At 41.1% G+C, this 20684-nt stretch overlaps 1 protein-coding gene across 1 annotated transcript in view; it reads left to right on the top strand.

Annotated features, from left to right (window-relative positions):
* Positions 1-16838, top strand: part of MORN3 (MORN repeat containing 3) — a 53286-nt gene extending 36448 nt beyond the window's left edge. Inside the window, exons 4-6 of the mRNA XM_088449085.1 lie at positions 1928-2087; positions 6717-6880; positions 16392-16838. Coding sequence (XP_088305211.1) covers positions 1928-2087; positions 6717-6880; positions 16392-16451 — 384 coding nt within the window. The 3' untranslated portion in view covers positions 16452-16838. The remainder of the gene's footprint in view (positions 1-1927; positions 2088-6716; positions 6881-16391) is intronic.
* Positions 16839-20684: the final 3846 nt, after the last annotated feature.

Here is a 20684-nt window from a genome sequence, read left to right on the forward strand (position 1 = left end):
CGGACTTTTGGAGGAAGGTTCGACAGATATCGGAGTTGATCACTGGTCTTCCTTTGTCTGATAAACCGGAGTTTTGGTTACTAACTTTATCAGACCTCCCTGTTTCCATATACAAAAGAGCCTTGTTACGTCATCTGGTGAATTCCGCAAGGGCTAGTGTACCGTGCTATTGGAGATCTTCGATTTGTCCTCCTATCTCTCGATGGTTTCAGAGAATAGATCAATACATGTTTATGGAAGATCTCTCCTCTTTGAAATCATCCCCCTCAGATTTTACAGCTACTTGGCATGATTGGCTGAACTTTAAAGAGTCTTCTGAATACAAAACATATATCTCAACGCCTCTTAGGACATAGCGACCTTCTTCTCTTTTCTTCTTCTCCCCCTTTTTTTTTTTATATACTTTTTCCTTCACAATTTTTATATCAATTATATCAATTATGTTTCTTTTTATTTTATTTAGTAATGTTCGAAAATACGATTAAATGCTAGTCGATCTGGGACTTTTTTTCTTTCTCTTTTTTACTCCATGTTTTGTGACTATATTGGTCCATTGAATTTATATTGTTATTTGTACTTATTTGGTGTTTATGCAGGCCGTTGTAGGCCATATATGTACTATGCTATTTTCTGATTTCAATAAAAACAGATTATACAAAAAAAAATGGGCATCAATTGAATAGCACCCCGCTATCTTCTGTCACTTTAGATGGGAGATCGAGCGGGCTTAAACAATTGAATACGGCCCTGAGATTTTAGTCTAAAAACATGCGAGTTTGCATGTTCTCGGACTCTTTGGCTGAGTTTAAAAAGTGTGAGTTTACTGCTAAACTCTCACCCTATTACATTTGTCCCGGCTTGTTTTGGGAAGACAAAAGTATAGCTTCAGCAGAATGTATGATTCCATACTCAGATAGCTGCTCCTCCAGATTGTTACTATAGCACAGATGGCTCTCGCCAACTCGTACAGGCTGTAGAGCAGAACTGTACATTATCATTCCATCCATTGTGTTTGGAATCCTGTGTAATCTAAATAACGCCCAACATGCGGTAGGAAGGAAATATACTGTGATAGGGTAACGTTGGCTTGTGTTAATTTATCAATATCATCGCTGCTGCTTTTGCTGTGTTTTGCTCTTTTTTTTGTTAAAATGTAACTTTAAATAAACCCCTTATTATTGTCACTCTTTGCATTTGTATTGTTATTATCTGCAGTTATGTGTCAGTTACGTGTCGGAGATAGCCATTGTGATTTCCACGTATGTGAATGCGTCTGATTAGTCACATGAGACTGGTGTATTTACATTAGATTGCAGGAATGCGATGAATTGAACTACACATCCCTGACCATCTATGCAGTGACTGTATAAAAAAAAAAGCTGGGTACGCACTGTACAATTATCTGTCAGATCATCTGAGAACTATATGATCTGACAGGGGATTGTAGAATGTGTACGCCCGTACAATCTCCATTTATCCCAGATAAATAGGAGGATAGGAAGACACATCCAAATAATCCAGCATGGATTATACAATTATGTTTTCCCACTGTCCTGGCTGCAGGGCAGGGAATCCAGTGTCAGGAGCACAGGTGCGGCATTGCCAGCAATGGAAGGCATTGCAGAACAGCGCACTTTGTTGTCACAGGCAGCCGGGTGCAGCATTACTGATATAAAGTTACATTTAAGTTCAGTTGTCTCTTAATAATATTCATTTATCTGAATCCTTCTAATATTACCAGTAATATATGAGAATGCATGCATGCTAATTATTGTCACAAGCAGCATAGCTGTGGACATCAGTAGCTCTAACATATAATCACTTCTACATTACACAGCTTCTGGAAGCGCTAATCATTTAAAGCAGCATGTTGTATAGGCTGTGTAAGATAATGACATATGTAATTGTTGTTTTGATGTCTTTGTAGGGACATGGCACATATTATTATGGAATAAAGGAGAATTATGAAGGAGATTGGGAGGCCGGACAGCGCAGCGGCTGGGGTAGAATGTGCTTCACCAATGGAGAGATGTATGAAGGAGAGTGGCAGAAAGATCATCAGTGCGGGCAGGGACTGCTCCTAAAAGGTTTTCGCTATTTTCAATATTATAATATGAAATGGCATAATTTATTGTATTAGAACACTATCTACTTATAAGATAACTCCAGCGCTTATATAAAATTTATAATAGCATTGAACTCTATTGTGGAACTTAACTACTAATTGATTAAATACAACCAATAATACATTCACAGCTGCAGAATCCTTTCATGAGCTTGTGACAAAAAATTAGAATAGAATCAAACAGCTGGACTGGAAATGGCAGAATAATGAACGTAGTCTGGACTCGATCATAAATATAAAAGGATATATACCGTTAGTACAAGAAAGCTATTATATCAATACTTTCATCTAGGAATATTTCACATAATGTTTCACATATAGCCTTTCATTACTACAAAGACACTTAGGGGCATATGTATCAAAGCTTGATGTGAGATAAAATTGTGAAATATATATCACCAACCAATCAGCTCCAAACTATCATTTCTTAAACACAGCCTGCAAAATGTAAGTTAGAAGCTGATTGGTTGGTGATATATATCTCACATCCAGCTTTGATACATATGCCCCTTAATGTCCAATTTCTATAAATCAATGACGAGCAATTCAAACTATAAAATATGTCTCTCGAGTCCTTTCGCTGATGGAACAATGCAGATATATAACAGATGCCGTCAGCTGTTAAGCGGAGTTTTATCCACAAGGGTAATCGCTGTTCAATGGCAGAATTTATGACATAGGCAGACAAATATTTACCCCCTCCAAAAATAGGTCTTAGTCCCGGAGGGTGATTATATGCGGCTCAGACACAATACAACGGGTTTTGTTCTAATATTCATCCCGTCTGATTGATCCTTGTCCCGGAGGGGTTATGCCGCGGTTCAGCTCGAAGCTGCCTCGTATCTGCAGAATGCAGCAGTCTGCCTGTAATTCCACAGTTACTCTCAGTGGAAAGCACGGACCATGATGATGTCGCTTGTTCAATCCTCAGCGGAATAGGCACCTGGACATCAGCGGATAAACACCTTTATTGTATTAAAGGTATATATCCTTTTATATTTATGATAGAGTCCTGACTACATTCATTATTCTGCCATTTCACAATTTATATTAGCGTAGAGTCCAGCTGTTTGATTCTATCATTTATTGTAAGTAACTTTTTCCTACCTGCAATGATATTGGACATTTTAATGAGACAATAGTGTACATAGAGTGCCAATCAGACTTGTAGATTGGAGGTGGTGACTGTCACTGGGGAATATATCAATACACCACACTATATGGGGTTACTGTGCTTGTATGCTGGATTGGCATTATTATTATTATGGTGGATAAATACAGTATTGTGCAAAGACATCGAGGACAACAGGCAGAGTACAAAACAGGCAAAGGCACACTCAAAAGGCATTACTTACTGCAAGTTTAGTATGATGAAAATAAACATAGTACTATACACAAAAGGTAAAGTAAAAAAAATTAGACACTTTTTAAATATATTTCCAATAGATAGACAGACTTAAATTTTGTCTTGGGTAAAACTCAAGTGCTGAGCTGGGTCAGAATCAGTACAAACTTTTCCCAGAGTCCATCTGCGGCTGGATGTAAAAATAGACTGGTAATGTGCTAGTAAGAGGTTTCTGTTTTGGTCTGTATGGGTTGGGTTACATGGTCCATGTAGCACAGAACTGAGAGGGGGGGGTTCTCTACACTATATCTTCATTACTGGGATGAGCGAAGGAGATAGACAAAGCTAGAGAGACACATGTAACCTATGCAGCCAAACATTAACAGCGACACAAAATAGTCATGTAACTAAGCTTCCAAATGTGTGGAAGATTGAGAGGTCAGATACACTTTTATATGAAAACAAGGTTGTATTTCCCTGTGCTACATATAACCAAAGGTAATTTTTTAGCCGGTACTTGTGTACTTTACAGACTCATTGCCGAGAGAACCCAATTAATATTTTAAATGGTACTTGTGTACTTTACGTACACAAGTACCGAAAGTTGTCCCCTTGCGGGCTCGGTGGCTCACTACAAGGTTATATTCCCCCTCTATGCCCACTTGGATGGTAGGGAATGACGCTGGACACTGGCTGACGACGTCAGGGTCCTCACATTATTATTATCAATCATGGTAATGTCTAAATCCCCTTCACGGAGAGGACCCTGACGTCATCAGCCAGTATCCAGTGTGATTCCCCACCATCTAAGTGGGTATAGAGGGGGAATATAACCTTGTGGCGAGCGTAGCGAGCCACCAGCCCAAAGCGTGACGAGCGCAGTGAGCATGCGAGGGGACAACTTTCTTCTTTAGGTGGGGACAACTTTCGGTACTTGTGTACGTAAAGTACACAAGTACCATTTAAAACATTCATTGGGTTCTCTCTGGAATGAGTCCGTAAAGTACACAAGTACCTTTTAGCCTAATATGTATTTAAGATGGCTTTTACTGCAGATTATAAATAAAAAATAAAATATTGCTTTCTTTTCGACTGCCCTTTGACTTAAGTGTAGTAGTGGTCTACTAAGTCTGCGCTGCCATGTTTGTTTTATACATTTTGGATAACATGTTTATGATTACAGCATTTAAGCTGGGTACACAGTGGAGCAATGTGTACCCGGGCAGTCATATCGTATCCGTGGTAGTTGTACGCATCAGAACAATGTAATTAAGGATGGAGCAATCCCTCGTTCCGTCCTTCATTACCTTGCACGGTGTCGCATGCAATATTGTCCAGTTAGCCATGTAGCACGGCCGACCGGAAGATATCGCTAACGACTGCGGGGGCGTGCAGATTGACCGTATACACTGAACGATCCGGCTGATGTTGTTCCGATTCAACCAGAAACACCACATCGTGCCGTTATCGCTCCAGTGTGTATCCAGCTTAAGTGTGTGTGTGTTTCATACCCTATGCACCTTCATCAGGGATGATTTCCCAGATAACGTCCAATGATAGGAAACGTGTTAGGCGCAGCTTTCCTGCTAAATTTGGGATGAACTTTATGTTAGCAGCACAGACTCCAGTGTTTGATCTCCTGAAATGAAAGCAGCTACTGAAGTGGCAACAGCCAATAAGTTGCAGTCCAGCTGACTTTCCCTTGCAGGACTCTGCTCAATGATTAATGTGTCTGCTTTGTTGGTGATAGCTGGGAGCCTGGGTGTTCTCCTGTGCAGCTCCCTTGCAGTATATGAAATATTGTTTTACAGGATTCAGTGTCTCTACAGCAGCTTTTTTTAAGCATTTACACACCAGGTCTATTTTATTTAATTCTACACATCTTAAAGCAAGGAAATTGGATTGGTGTTTTATACCATATAGGTATATATACTATACTATAGGTCCTCCGGCAGCTTATTCTCACCTACAGCTATTAAGGAGACATTTATGTTCAGATTATTTTGTGCTTATTAAGGACTATGGGCCTGATTCAGAGCCGCTCGTAAGCGGCCGCTCGTTCGCTCCGAGCGATGTTTGCCCAACTGCGCATGCATACGGATCATTATACGCATGCGCGAACCAGTCAGTGCGGTCGAAATTCATGTGCTCGCAAAATAGCAAATGCCTGATAATTTGAGTGACAGAAAGAGGCGTATGTGGGTGGTAACATGGGGAAGGTGCTTGAAAACGGGGAGTGGAGATCCGAACGCAGGCGTGCTTAAAGGTCAAAACGGGCGTTTTATGGGTGTGCATAATTAAAACAGCAGCGTCATTGACCACGTCACTGGGTTATTTTATAGTCAGAACTGCTCGCAAAATTGTGGTAGGAAAAACCAACCCCAAGAATAGCGAGCAGTTCATACCCTGGTCGATGTACTCGATTAATCTAATAAATAGCGGACATGATGTAGGATGCGAGCGGCCAGGGGGCGTATTTTTTCAAAAAACGACCGCAAGTTTGGTTCGCTTGTTCAGACCTAGATGCGTGAACAGACCGCAAAGAGCGAACGGTTGATTTGAATAGCCACCCCTATTTTCTGGACGAGCGAGCGCTAATTGCGTCCGGCTCTGAATCAGGCCCTATGGCCATTATGTATCATGAATCGCTACTGGGGATATAATATAGTTATATACGAGTGTTGATTTTGTTTTTGTCTATTAATTTTTTTATATTAATTAGAGCTTCAAAAGTTTTAGATTTTCATTATTTGTAATAATTTAATTAGGTCATTTATTTTTCTAGAAGTTTATAGATATACTGTATGCTAACGTGGTAGATTGCACTCCCTTTTCCACAATTCATTGCTAGTTGCAGTTTTTTATACAGTTGTCATTTTTAATGGTAGCTGCACCAATTAACCTGTATAAAGATATATACTGTACACTCCTCTCCAGCCACCAAAGCGCAGATACACATTTGTACTTGTTTGCACTATGCTACTTTCTTTTATTCGTATTTATTTTTATGGCTACTACAGCTTGAACAGCAGGGAAAATAGTAATCACCAACCTCTAGAACGATCAGGATGTCAGTATACAGCAGACCACAGATTGAACTACATGTACCACCAATGTAAAACAAGCACCGTGTATATCTGTCCTATGCAAACCCTATTCCAGCACGTGTTGTGTAGATGATTTATACTGTGACGATATGGAGAATTTAGATGTCCAAATAATCTAACGCTTTGAGTCTATTAACAGCGAATGGAAATCGCTATGAAGGGTCCTGGAGAGGGGGAAAGAAGCATGGACCTGGCACATTCTACTATCTTGATAAGGGCCAGGTCTATGATGGCGTATGGGAAAATGATGTCCCAAAATGTGGCACGATGGAGGACTTTGGACATGCAGGTCCTATTCCAGAGGTAAAGGGGTTCAAAAATTTCAGCTTGACCAAGTGATCTACGCATAATACTTCATTTGCTCAGTTGCAGTCTGACTGAAGTTACTGCATAAAAAAGGCTGGCAATAATTTCTAAAAGAAATGGTTATTTATGCAGCCTTAATACTCACATAGGAGTTTGCATCTCATTTAGAAAGTGCACAACATAATAGTTTGGTTATGGCACCAGTGCACCAGGATGATCTGACCAGGGTAGAACAAGGAACATAACTACATCTTCTTTCTAAATAGAACACCGCTGTGTTTAGGGTCAATTGAGGACTGAAGTAATTATGAGAATAAGGAAGCATAGGTCACTGTGTATGAAGCTGTTACATTGCTCACAGTGCCCAATGTGTGTTACATTAGGACAAAACTGCCATCTCTGAATTGGTGTGAAAGTCCTTTTGTGAATTGAAAGTGATCTTGCACTCCCAGCATAGCAAGCAACACCTCTAGCCAGGGGCGTATCTACCTATTGGCCAGGATGGCACTCGCCAGGGATGCCAGCATGGGGGGGCGCCATCCAGCGGTGCCACCCTTGGCCAAGGAGTAGAAATTCTTACAATGAAAATTGGCCCGCCGCTCTCTCAGAAACCGCTGGTGACAGGAGCATTTTTTTCCTCAAACAGCCTGTCTGAGCAAGGTCCCGCCCATTAAACCCTGACGGGTCACCACCGCACACACTCCTCCTGCCCGTCTCCTACTAGAGGTGCAGGGTGTCAGTCAGGGAAACCTGGGCATAACCTGGGAAAATGGCAGCACAGTGAAAGGCTTCACAAGCCCTTCCTGTGCCGCTTAGGGTCTCAGTGTCTCCTCCAGGTGACATCACCTACAGGGTCAGGTATGCTGCCGGCTGCCTACCCGGCGCCCGTAGATTCAGCGAGAACGGAGAAGCTAGAACTGAGTTCCCTGAAGGCGGCCTGGGAGGGACTCCTACTCATCGAGACCTCACTACTGGCATCGAACTGCCTTTGCAAAGGGCAAAAGGTATGCGTGCAGACTGGGTGACTAATTTTAGATAGTCCAGCTTATATATATTTATATGTGTACATATGTGTGTAATATTTTATATATATATATATATATATATACATACACACACATACATACACTGTATATACATATATGTGATATATATATATATATATATATGGTATATAAGGGTGGCTGGCTTGGGAGACAGAAGGGGGGTAAGCTGGAGAAACGGGATGCAGTCAGGAAGCCGAAGGTCGAAATGCCGACTGCCGGCATCCCGTCTGTCTAATCCCGGGGGCTGGCTGGGGAGAGAGAAGGGGGACTTGCTGGTGACACATTATAAGTACTTAGTTTCTGAAAAATGACACTATAGAATAAATATCGGGGAAGGGGAGCGCCAGTCCATTACGTTGCCAGGGGCACTCGGACCCCTAGATACACTCCTGCCTCTAACCACTCTCATCTTTTTCAGTAATGGTACACCTATACCATAATTAACGAGGGAAGCCCTCATTTTGCCAAGTTGCTCCCCTTGCCCTGGGAAAAGGTTTCTTTTCTTAACTCACTTCTGGAAAGCATAGTGGATAGCCAGGCCCAAGGCAATGCAGCACTTCATAAAGGTCAAACTTTGTTTCCTAGAAGCAGTCATAAAAGCTTCTCTGTACATATGTAGCTAAATCACTTCATGTGGCGAATATCAGACATCAATTATGATGGGGAGTTTCCCCATATGCTCTTCTGTAACAGAATTTATAATCTACTACACATTGCAGCCAATTCAGCAGACTCAGAAAGTGAGTTGAATGTTATATTATATTACTCAGACAAGCAAGGAATATCAACAACCCAGTTATAAACCTAAGCCAATGATTTTCAAAGCAGGTCGCCATATTGTTTAGTAGTAGAATCAGAGCGCCAACCTAACGTAGAATTCAGAAGCCTCTCAAATTTAGTCATGCAGTCATGGTTTTGAAAAGCCAGGAAAGATGTGCATCCAATGGAAGTGGCAGCTAAAAGTTAGGGGCTAGTAGTAATTTTTTAGATACATTGGTTACATGGCTCCTGGCATTTGCCCAGCCATAGATGGGTCTGGTCATAAATGTCTTTACACTGGCAGGATACCAAGGTAGTTGACATAGTAGGGGATATGTAATAATTTTCTGAAAGATGGCTCAAATTCCACTTCTACTCACTGTAGCGCTCTAACCAGGGAAAATGGTGTATTGTACAGCTCGGTGTAATGGGGCTGAAGATGAGCATGAGGACGGGGCCTAGCAAGGGCCACTCTCAGGTGTAGGATCCTAGTATAGAGCTACACCTATGTTAGGGCTTAAGGCAATCATGCACTTTAAAAAGTACCCATTATTTGGCAATCATATCAACTAGTATTCAGTTTACAAAGTAGAAAGGAAAAGTAGATTCACCCCAGAAGTACTGTCACCGATAAAAGCCTCGGCATCACTAGAAATCACTTGTATTTATAACAACAAATGTTGAAGTCACTCTCATCTAGTCGATACCAAATTAGTACTCAACAATGCAACCAGTTCTACCTCCCTAGTTAAACATATTATTTCTAACAAGTTTAAGTTGGACTATATTCTTAAGTGTTTTCCCCAAATGAGCTTACAACTAGACTTTGGCAGCAGCTTGCTTCTTTAAGCCCCTTCAAGCTCACTTGTACAGGGATAAAATACAGTGATCAGTGCATGGGCACTATGAGGGAGTATATCACCTGACACTTATGTTGGGTGCCCATGGAATGGATAAACATCCAATCAAGAAGACGATGTTGTACAGAAGTCCACATTAAAAAGGAGAAAACCTCTCTAATTATTAGAACTAATCAGGTTTTTGTTGTGCTGTATGTGGGTTTTCCTTGCTGTTACAGTCTACATAGGTTTTGCAAGCACTAAAGTCATTTGATAGACCACACAGCGACACCTACTGGTGGAAATCACTGCACTCCGTATAAATGCCATGGATTATTCTCTCCAATAACACTAAGGCAGTAAACCAGTTTGGATTGAATTGTAAAAAGTCTCCATTACATTTTAATATCTAAAAAGTTTAATATAAAAAAATAAATGTTCAAAAGACCTACTGTATGTTAAATAAAAGGAAATGGATAGCCTAGGTCATTTTCATTAGTTAAAGCAGGACAGTATGGCACGTTGTGATTAGCCCAGTGTGTTACATAATGCAGTTTGGCTGGTTTCTTTTTGTGTTTTTTTTTTTTTTAAACAATTTACTTTAAAACAATCCAACAGCATGGCCATCATCTAAATGTAACATAACAATTTGAGCATAGATTTTATATAGAGATATACATCTCCCATCTATGTCATCTTGAATTATAGAGTATATACAATTGTATAATAGGAGTTAGGGAAGGGTGAAGAAATAAAACAATAAGGAAATGGGTAAAATGGAGGATAGAATTAAAATTAGAAAGTAACATGTAATCTTATACCCCATTTCCACCTAAATTCCGGGTCTGACCCGGAGTTGGAACAAAGTTCCTATCCGGATCAGACCCGGAATTTTGCCGGTGCTGACTCGGGATATGCCCGAGTCAGCGCCGCTCACACCGCAGTCGGGTCTGCATAGACCCGGCTATTGCGGAGTGAAAGTGGACGCTTGGAGATGACGTCATCTCCAAGCGCCACTGAAGCCGGACCAATCGGCCGGCTAGCAGCGCACTCCAGGTCTTCGTGACCCGGAGTGCACTGTTCCCATAGCAGGGTTTCACGGGCTACGCCCGTGTTAAACCCTGCTAGTTACCTGGGTTGGATTGCCGGGTCACTCGACCCGGCGATCCAACCCTCTGCCCTTTTACACCAGGGAGCTGCCCGGGTTAACAGTTCAAAAACCCGGGTTTTAGCTCCAGTGTAAAAGGGGTATTAGACAATACAATATACCCGGGGCATAATTACAAAATAAAATATACCCAGGGCATAATTACAGAATACAGGTGGAGTCTCCCATATCCAAAATGCTTGGGACCAGGGGTATTTTGGATACCGAAATATTCCATATTTTGAAATATTTGCATACCATAATGAGATATCTTGGGTATGGGACACAAATATAAAAACACAGAATGCATTTAGGTTTTATATATAGACAGCCCACAGGTTTTTTTTTTTTTTATACAATATTTTCAATAATGTTGTGGCTCAAACAAGTTTGTGTACATACATGAAATTAATTAATGTTTCATATACACAAAGCCTGAAGGTAATTGTATAATTTATTTTTAATAATTTTGTGCCTTAAACAAAGTTTGTGTACATTGAACCATCAAAAACCAAAAGGTTTTACTATTTCAGTCATGCTAAAACAAATCTGTATTTCAGAATATTTGGAGAGACTCAACCTGTACAATATACCCAGGGCATTACTACAGAATACAATATTCCCATGGCATAATATTCCCAGGGCATGGTTACCAAAAACTTTCTAATACCCCTTTTACACCGGAGCTAAAACCCAGGTTTTTGAAGGGTTAACCCGGGCAGCTCCCTGGTGTAAAAGGGCAGAGGGTTGGATCGCCGGGTCGAGTGACCCGGCAATCCAACCCAGGTAACTAGCAGGGTTTAACACGGGCGTAGCCCGTGAAACCCTGCTATGGGAACAGCGTACTCCGGGTCACGAAAACCTGGAGTGCGCTGCTAGCCGGCCGATTGGTCCGGCTTCAGTGGCGCTTGGAGATGACGTCATCTCCAAGCGTCCACTTTCACTCCGCAAAAGCCGGGTCTATGCAGACCTGACTGCGGTGTGAGCGGCGCTGACTCGGGAATATCCCGAGTCAGCGCCGGCAAAATCCCGGGTCTGATCCGGATAGGAACTTTGTTCCAACTCCGGGTCAGACCCGGAATTTAGGTGGAAAAGGGGTATAATTGTGAAGGTGCCAATTTTCAGCAACAATTTAGTATTAGGGTTTTGAGACTTATTCTTGCAAAGGCGTTATATTTCTAAAGCACTTTTGTCTTCTTAAAGGCAAGTACTCTACAGATCAAATAGCTAAATTGGTCTCCTTTGCCATGTATTAAGTGGATGTCTTCCAATAAACGAGCGGTATTCAACTAGCCCTGTTAATTAAATGGGTGCTAATAGAATGCTGGCCTGTATTCAGGGATTTCTTTTTGTGTCTCCCAAGACCCGTAATGAAATCCCTGTTAACTTGCAGTTCTCACCCGGTAACTGCACAGTTTACGCACAGGTCAGTGAATTTATAACGGATCCTGTGTGTTAACGCCCATAACCTGTGTTAACGCATGTGGTTAACGTGCATTAATAAGGCTGTCTGGCGAATGCAGGAGGTTAATTGAATAGCCCCGGGTGTTAATGCCAAAGGCTACCTCCCGTTATTACCTGCGGTTATTTACAGTCTACGTAGGTTTTGCTGAACCAAATCTTGTTTTTCGCATTACCCCCAATGAATGTATTAAGCTTCTTTAAATAAAAATAATAATAATAATAATAATAATTTAAAAAAAAAATTGTATTCTGCATGGGTCACGGTATCAAACAGATAGACAGGCATTTGCTGTAGTACTCTGCACACATTAGCATTCTTGTGCCATGCCATTTCAGCAGTGGGCATTATCTAAACTCTGTCACATGTCTGCCAGGGGACCCACCTATACAGCAAACCAAGAGCCATCTGCTCTAGCACATGCTGCTGCCACTTTCTACATGAACAGTTTTGTCATGTCTGATAAGCAAAACACATAGATAAGGCTATACACACGATAAATATAAAAAAATGCACTGAATTATGTTAACATTACTTGTGCTTGTTCAGGTCCATTTAAGAAACAGCAATTGTCTTCCCAAATAAGATGTTAGTGGATGTTCTTTGCTGTACAAGCTATTCCAGTAGTCACCCAGCAACACATCAGCGACAAAATAATGTATGAGAAACATTAATTGCACTTAAATGTCATTTACTGGTATTCAAGCTTTCTACTGGCTGGCCGGCATTATCTCGGTTACAGATCAGCATGCGTAAATAAAGCTTGGGTGGGCAAATACAGTGCTGCATATAGATAACACCGTGGAATATGGCTGGTTATTAGAGATGTACAAGCATACATCAGATACAAGGCTTAAGGAGGACACTGTTGCTGAACCATCATGGCTGCTTACATTCCCGTGATCCTCTATCACTTAAAGTTTGTAGTTATGGCAACCCTATCATGGGCCTAGTCTGTGTGCCTCCAGGCCATAAGTTGGCAGGCCTCCACTGCAGTCGGGTATGAGTAATCTTCCTGCATGCCTGAAAGAGGTGATAATTACTGCTTGGACAGAGTATATAGGGCCTGATTATGATTAATTTATAAATGCAAGAGGTGCAAACACATTTATTAGTTTTGCATGCAGGGTAAACACTGGCTGCTGTTGCATGAAGCCCACAAATGCTGGACAGCTTTATTTTTACCTACAATTTAGATGAGTTTGGACACACCCCTCTCACATCTAACTCTCTCTGCATGTTACATCTGCCCCACCCACAGTGCAGCATGGTTTTACCGATGCACATTTACTTGCTTTTTTTGCTTTACTCCCAACTCAGAATCAGTCCATACTCACCATCGCAAAGACCAATTATTTAGCAGTATATGATGGTCAGATACAGAGCCTTAAGTAGACATTTTGGTGGCCTGTGCCAGAAATAGCATTGGTCCGCCACTCCCCCCAAGGCAAAAATAAAAGGGGGTGAGAAACTGACTGGGAAGTGGCATGTTCTTGCAGCACCCCCCCCCCCCCCCCCCCTAATGCATACAGAATTGTGAGTTGTTTAGATATCAAACAACAGAATTGAATCTAACACCTAACACCCCCTTCCCCTAACATAATAAAGCAGCACTTTCCAACTCATCCATTGTGAAAACAAGTTTCTGTTACAGGTTTTTTGCAGCGAGGTTGGCCCTAGGAATGGTATGTACATACACAGAATAGGAATTACTTCCTGCCCCTGAAGACAAAGCGCATAAATAACCTCCAACATTGTACTTACTACACTGCTGCAAAAATTACACAAGGTGTTGTACAGATGCAGCATAGGGACCATATTGGGATAATTAAAAAGGACAGTGCATGGACTGTAAAGGCCACACAGGGCTAGTTATATGGAGAAACAGAAGAGTGCCGGCCCAAGACCACTATATTATATTAAAGCACCAGGTGTGCGCACACGTGCCCACTTACCTGCAGAAGACATTAATGGGACTGGTCAGCGACATTAGGCAGGTGCTGCTGGTACTGGTCACAGCTCTGTGTTCGGCCACTTTGGCGTCTCCCACAGTCCTACTCCTCCTTCTAAACCCGACCTGGCTGTAGCAACTATCTGTCAGCACTCCTACGGCTGTCAATCTCACCGTCACACTGGTCATTTGCCTGCACAACTCTAAGCCATATGCAGCCATGTTGCGCCCGCCGTCCAACAGCTCCTCCACACTCTCGGCACAATGGGTGATAAGTCATGACGTTTCTCCTTACACACACTGTGGGAGCCGGAAGGCGGAGCTCCGGAGTGCAGAAGAGCAGCCACCGGTAGTAACAACATTGCAGTGGGCGCCTGGCAAATGGAGATTGCAGTGGTGGCAGGTTCTGCTCCCAGGGCATCCTGTGTGGCAGCACCACAGGCTGCAGAGCCCTAATTACAGCCCTAGTTAGATAATTGGTTGTTTGATTTTATAGTGTGTGGCCAGCATAACAGACCATGTTACAAATCATGATTTGCACATTATTGTAACAAACAGCTACATGCTGGACATCTAGTGTACATAGTCAGGTGCATAAATATTGGGACATTGACAGAATTTTCATATTTTGGCCTCTATTCACCACCACAATGGCTTTGAAATGAAACAAACAAGATGTGATTTAACTGCAGACTTTCAGATTTAATTTGAGGGTAATTACTTCCAAATCAGGTGAACGGTGTAGGAATTACAACGGTTTCTATATGTGCCTCACACTTTTTAAGGGGCCAAAAGTAAATGGGACAAACTAAACAATCCTAAATCTAACTTTCACTTTAATACTTTGTTGCCAATCCTTTGCAGGCAATTACAGCCTGAAGTCTGGAACGCATAGACATCACCAGACGCTGGGTTTCATCCCTGGTGATGCTCTGCCAGGCCTCTACTGCAAATGTCTTCAGTTCCTGCTTGTTCTTGGGGCATTTTCCCTTCAGTTTTGTCTTCATCAAGTGAAATGCATGCTCAATCGGATTCAGGTCAGGGGATTGACTTGGCCATTGCATAACATTCCACTTTTTAGCCTTAAAAAACGCTTTGGTTGCTTTTGCAGTATGCTTCGGGTCATTGTCCATCTGCACTGTGAAGCGCCGTCCAATGAGTTCTGAAGCATTTGACTGAATATGAGCACATATTGCCCAAAACACTTCAGAATTCATTCTGCTGCTTTTGTCAGCAGTCACATCATCAATAAATACAAGGGAACCAGTTCCATTGGCAGCCATACATGCCCACGCCATGACACTACCACCACCATGCTTCACTGATGAGGTGGTATGTTTTGGATCATGAGCAGTTAATTTCCTTCTCCATACTCTTCTCTTCCCATCACTCTGGTACAAGTTGATCTTTGTCTCATCTGTCCATGTTGTTCCAGAACTGTAATGGCGTTTTTAGATGTTGTTTGGCAGACTCTAATCTTGTCTTCCTGTTTTTGAGGCTCACCAATGGTTTACATCTTGTGGTGAACACTCTATATTCACTCTTGTGAAGTCTTCTCTTGATTGTTGACTTTGACACATATACACCTACCTCCTGGAGAGTGTTCTTGATTTGGCCAACTGTTGTGAAGGGGTTTTTCTTCACCAGGGAAATAATTCTTCTGTCATCCACCACAGTTGTTTTCCGTGGTCTTCCTGGTCTTTTGGTGTTGCTGAGCTCTCCAGTGCATTCTTTTTAAGAATGTTCCAAACAGTTGATTTGGCCACACCTAATGTTTTTGCTCTCTCTCTGATGGGTTTGTTTTGATTTTTCAGCCTAATGATGGCTTGCTTCACTGATAGTGACAGCTCTTTGGATCTCATATTGAGAGTCGACAGCAACTGATTCCAAATGCAAATGTCACACCTAGAATCAACTCCAGACCTTTTACCTGCTTAATTGACAATGAAATAACGAGGGAATAGCCCAAACCTGTCCATGAAATAGCTTTTGAGTTGATAGTCCCATTACTTTTGGCCCCTTAAAAAGTGGGAGGCACATATAGAAACCGTTGTAATTCCTACACCGTTCACCTGATTTGGATGTAATTACCCTCAAATTAAATCGAAGTCTGCAGTTAAAGCACATCTTGTTTGTTTCATTTCAAAGCCATTGTGGTGGTGAATAGAGGCCAAAATCTGAAAATTCTGTCAATGTCCAAATATTTATGCACCTGACTGTATATTGAATTGTTTGCCGTAATCTGGTTTGTTTTACAAGATATCCATTGTCATCAGCCTAAAAACAGTTTTGTTTTTTTTAAAGGTGAAAGTGGTGGATCCTGAGGGAATTATAAAAGCAGCCAGATCATCAGTCCTTCAATAAGATATAATTTATAAAGCACTGTATTAGGTATTTCATGGCAATGCCAAACCAACAATGGGAAGAACAGGTCTACAAAGAAACTTGCACTTTATGGGACCAGACTTGACAAAAATAGGTTCTATATAGTTGCCAAAGGGATAGTAACGTATTCACTGGTTATTTGGACTATCCATGGTGACTTTTCAGCAAATAAAATGTTGTTTACAACCTGGGAAGCCTCAATATTTCCATTGCCTTTTTTCTGCGCAGGAGTCAATTAGAAAGATGGCTGTAACATGTTTACAAAGACACAATGAACAGCTTACTTTACAATCCCACCCTTCTTGTGTGTGTGTAATAATTACATTAAATAGCATTGTTGGTTTACAAAAAAACACAAGTGTACCGTAATCAACAGTACCAAGTTGGCATCCAAGTCTAATTTGTACAAGATTATAAATGTAATTTTCTTAGGTATTTTAATGTTTTAAAGTATGCAGTGCGGTCAGGATGTTCAGCTCTTATGGGTCAATGACTCCTGTTTCCTGCACACTATATGTGCAGGACACAAACTGTAGGTACATAACTCTATGGCTATGAGACACTTTCAATCTTTCGACCATTCATGCCCAGCGTGTGAACCATATGCGCTTGGTGTGTAGTGCGGGTAGGAAGTGCCCATGTACACTATTTGCAGTTTCTTGCTGTAGAGTCATGTAACAAACATACAGCATTCAAACACCCCCACACAACAAGGACAATGTATTTTGACGCCAGCTATACCCTGCCATCAAATAACTTAGGTTATTGCACTTGAACACGCAGCAACCCGGGTTACTGTGCAGTGTGAAAGGGTCCGGTTGAAATAACCTGGGTCCAGCCACAGGGCATTGCAACTCTGGTAATGAGCAAGGTTGAACACGAGTTCAACTCTGCTCGCGGAGCTGTGTGAACGGGTAACCCGGGTCGAGCAGACTGCATAGGAAGAGCTGGTGCTTGGAGATTATCATACCAAGTGCTGGCTCAGCAGTGACATAATTGGGCCACCAGTCTGAAAGGGGTCAGATGGGTCACACCCGGGATGGACAGGTGTAGAAATCCTGATGCGACCCGCCATTTGCGATGAGCAAGAGGTATAAGGGGCCTGAGGGACATATTTTTTCTGTGTATAGAACCTTGAAAGGACCATTTAGATTGGTTGGTGCCAAAGGGGCTTTCCCTATTATTTATGTAGGATCAATATAAAGAATAAATATTTAGACATCATCATTACATTCTGCAAAAGGTTTTTATTTCTTACAGTGCTTGAGCTCAAATTAACAGAAAATTAATTTGCATCATTAAGTGTTCATATTAAATACTTTTCCAGGACAGAATTGTAAACCAATAAATCTGTACTACAATGTGGCAAAACCTGTGTATTAAAGGGTAAAAAAGAAAACCGTTCGTCCTGTTCCCTTTTCCTACACATTTGTTTGGCATCCTGAATACATCCTGCAGGAAACGCACGTGGGATTGCTGGTAATCTCGCAGTAGTTACCGCACCTCAGAGTTCACACATTAAGATTTGTATTTGCCTGTCGTATAAACGTTAGAAGTTGTATATAAAAAAAACACATCATCTTGAAGTTGAATAAGACCTTGAGATACAATACTTTAAAGGAATCTCTAACCAAGATTAGTTTTCTAACAGGATTGTGCACTGCAAATGGTTTCTTAATGGTCTATATATTTATACAAAAATTATAAAAACAAAAGGCTGATGCGGAGTTGAATACAAGTCAGCCATATTTGCTTAAATGCGTATATTAACCTGTATGGCTGAGCAGAGCTGCACGCACTTCTCTGTGGCCATCTGTACGCTTAATTATCAGTGAACATTTGCACCAGCTCTGTCATTAGTGCAAAAGGACCACTTGCAAACCAGCATATTTACTTTTACACAAAATGCTGTATACCTGGCAGTACCCACGGCACGGCCTCACCAAACTTAGGGTAATAATGGGGTGTTACGCCCCTTCAGCCTCCGAGTTGTGCATGATTCTGCTTCGCCCACACTTATATACGCTTGGTTCCGGAATATGCTCAGAACTACAACAAGCAAGATACGTTCTCCAAACAGACTTTAGCTCAACGCTGCATCAGCTCAGACGTGTGTAAGGTTTTCATGCTTTGGAAGGACAGGCCTTCTGTCCTCATTCACAATTTATCATACAGATATCAGGCAGTTTCTTACATGAAAACCAGATAAAAGGATTATTAGGCTTATGCAATAACATGGAGCAAAAACTCATCTATATGTGCATAAAAAATCCCATACACAAGTTTGTATGGACTTTGTGAAAATTTATTAAAAAATAAAAAAGGTTGTAATTTGCTTTATGTAATAAAAGGATGCAATGGGGGGAATTCAATTGTTGTGGGTGCCCATCGCTCCTGTCTAAAGGGACCATGAGCTATTCAATTGTTTTTGGCACCCATTACTTATTGCCGATTTCTGCTCACAGCCGCCTGAGCTGCCAGCAAAAAACACGCCCTAAGTAGAGCTTTTGGGCGCCTTAACTGGCACTTTGTACGGGAGGAACAGCTTTACGCAGCTGTCCCAGCGAGCGTGAGGCTGCTTGTACAAAACATTTAACAGCTCCCACCTTAGAAGGTGCTACGGGCGCCCAAAACAATTGAATTCCCCCCAAAGTGTCATTAAAATTTCTTAACATTTGAAAAACGCATAATTAGCAATTTTTATTCTTAAGAATACTTTGCTGCAATTTGCACTTTCCTTTCTTATAAACAGAACATTTTCAAATAGGTTTGTTATACATACAACAGACACTTGTTTACCTCCTTAAAGACCACTTACGGCCAGATTTAGTACAATGGGAGGTCCTACATGAGTCTTGTACAATGACATCCTACTAAAAGTTACAGGTAAGAAGTATTGCTTATTCTCATGTGCCAGAAAAAAAATAGCAATGCATAGCAGGATCTTGCACACAATTAAATATGATATATATGAACATAAACCTATAAATATTATACATACACACGACAGAAATTTGCCAATATTTACGTTTTATTGTATAGGTAACTGAGTAGAAGTTGTGGTGTGGTCCATAGCAACTTACATTTTTTCTAGTGCAGTTTAGAAAACAAATTAACATGTTGCGCTATGGGCAACACCTCTTTCTACATGGCCACCTTCAACACACAAATGTTCCATGATCTGTCTGACAATAATACTGACATTTAGGGGGAAATCCAATCATCATAGAGAACTACAATATGCCAGAAGAAAACGCTGGCACCTTGCACATTTTCCCCTCACACAATACAGGTGTGATGTCATTCTTGGCGAGAGTTGAATTGCACCTTTTCTGTTCGATTCAGGACAAGCTGTAATCAACCATTATCTGACGTAAGAGAGGACTGCAGTGTCTTACCATGTTATTACTGACCAAACCTCTGCATAAGAACGCCATTTTCTATATGATCACAACTTTATCTCTAGTTCAGATAAAATCCTGACACTTTTACATATATTTCAGTTTTGGATGAGGGGACTTTGAAACCTTCAGGCCTGTGCAAGTGAAAGTTCCAAATCTACCATATTCATATCTGTGTCAACTTGGTATAGGTGCTAAACAAGTGTTATTTGGCTTTACATTTCTAAACCGATCATAATTACTACTTCATCTATTATATTCCATATTAGTATTTAAATACAGCAAAGACAAAAGCTACGGGGAACTGTTATGTGGTTCTGTATGAGAAGGGAAATGGTTTGAGGCACAGGAGTGGATAACATTTTGAAAAAAAGTGTTTCTACAACAGTCTAGGCCTGTATTTGTGCTATAACTTCCCTTTATGTTCCACAACAAATGTAACCAGTAGCAAAGAAGATTTTAGCACGCAGTTTCAATGTTTTCCATTATACAATTATAAAGCTTTTTTTTTTTTTTTAATTTTTATATTAATTATTGAAAAATTTGCATCAACAAAATCTGAGACAATACATTTGCCTCCATAGACACAGTTTTCTGAAAGACGAGTAGACTGCTCCTGCTTTTTACAGACAGGGGGGCAAATGAATATTAAACATCTTCAGTCAGAAGGCCCAATTCATTCATTGCAGCTGGGTCCTAAGACAGTAATGCAAGTCCACATTGGTACACACACAATGTAACAGGTGAAAGAGACACTTAGAATGCATCTGGGATGACGCATTGGAGGCACTTCAAGCAACAATGATAAACT

Source organism: Taudactylus pleione, unplaced genomic scaffold (genome assembly GCF_031769625.1).
Source record: "Taudactylus pleione unplaced genomic scaffold, aTauple2 ptg000479l, whole genome shotgun sequence".
NCBI classification, from domain to species: Eukaryota; Metazoa; Chordata; class Amphibia; order Anura; family Myobatrachidae; genus Taudactylus; species Taudactylus pleione.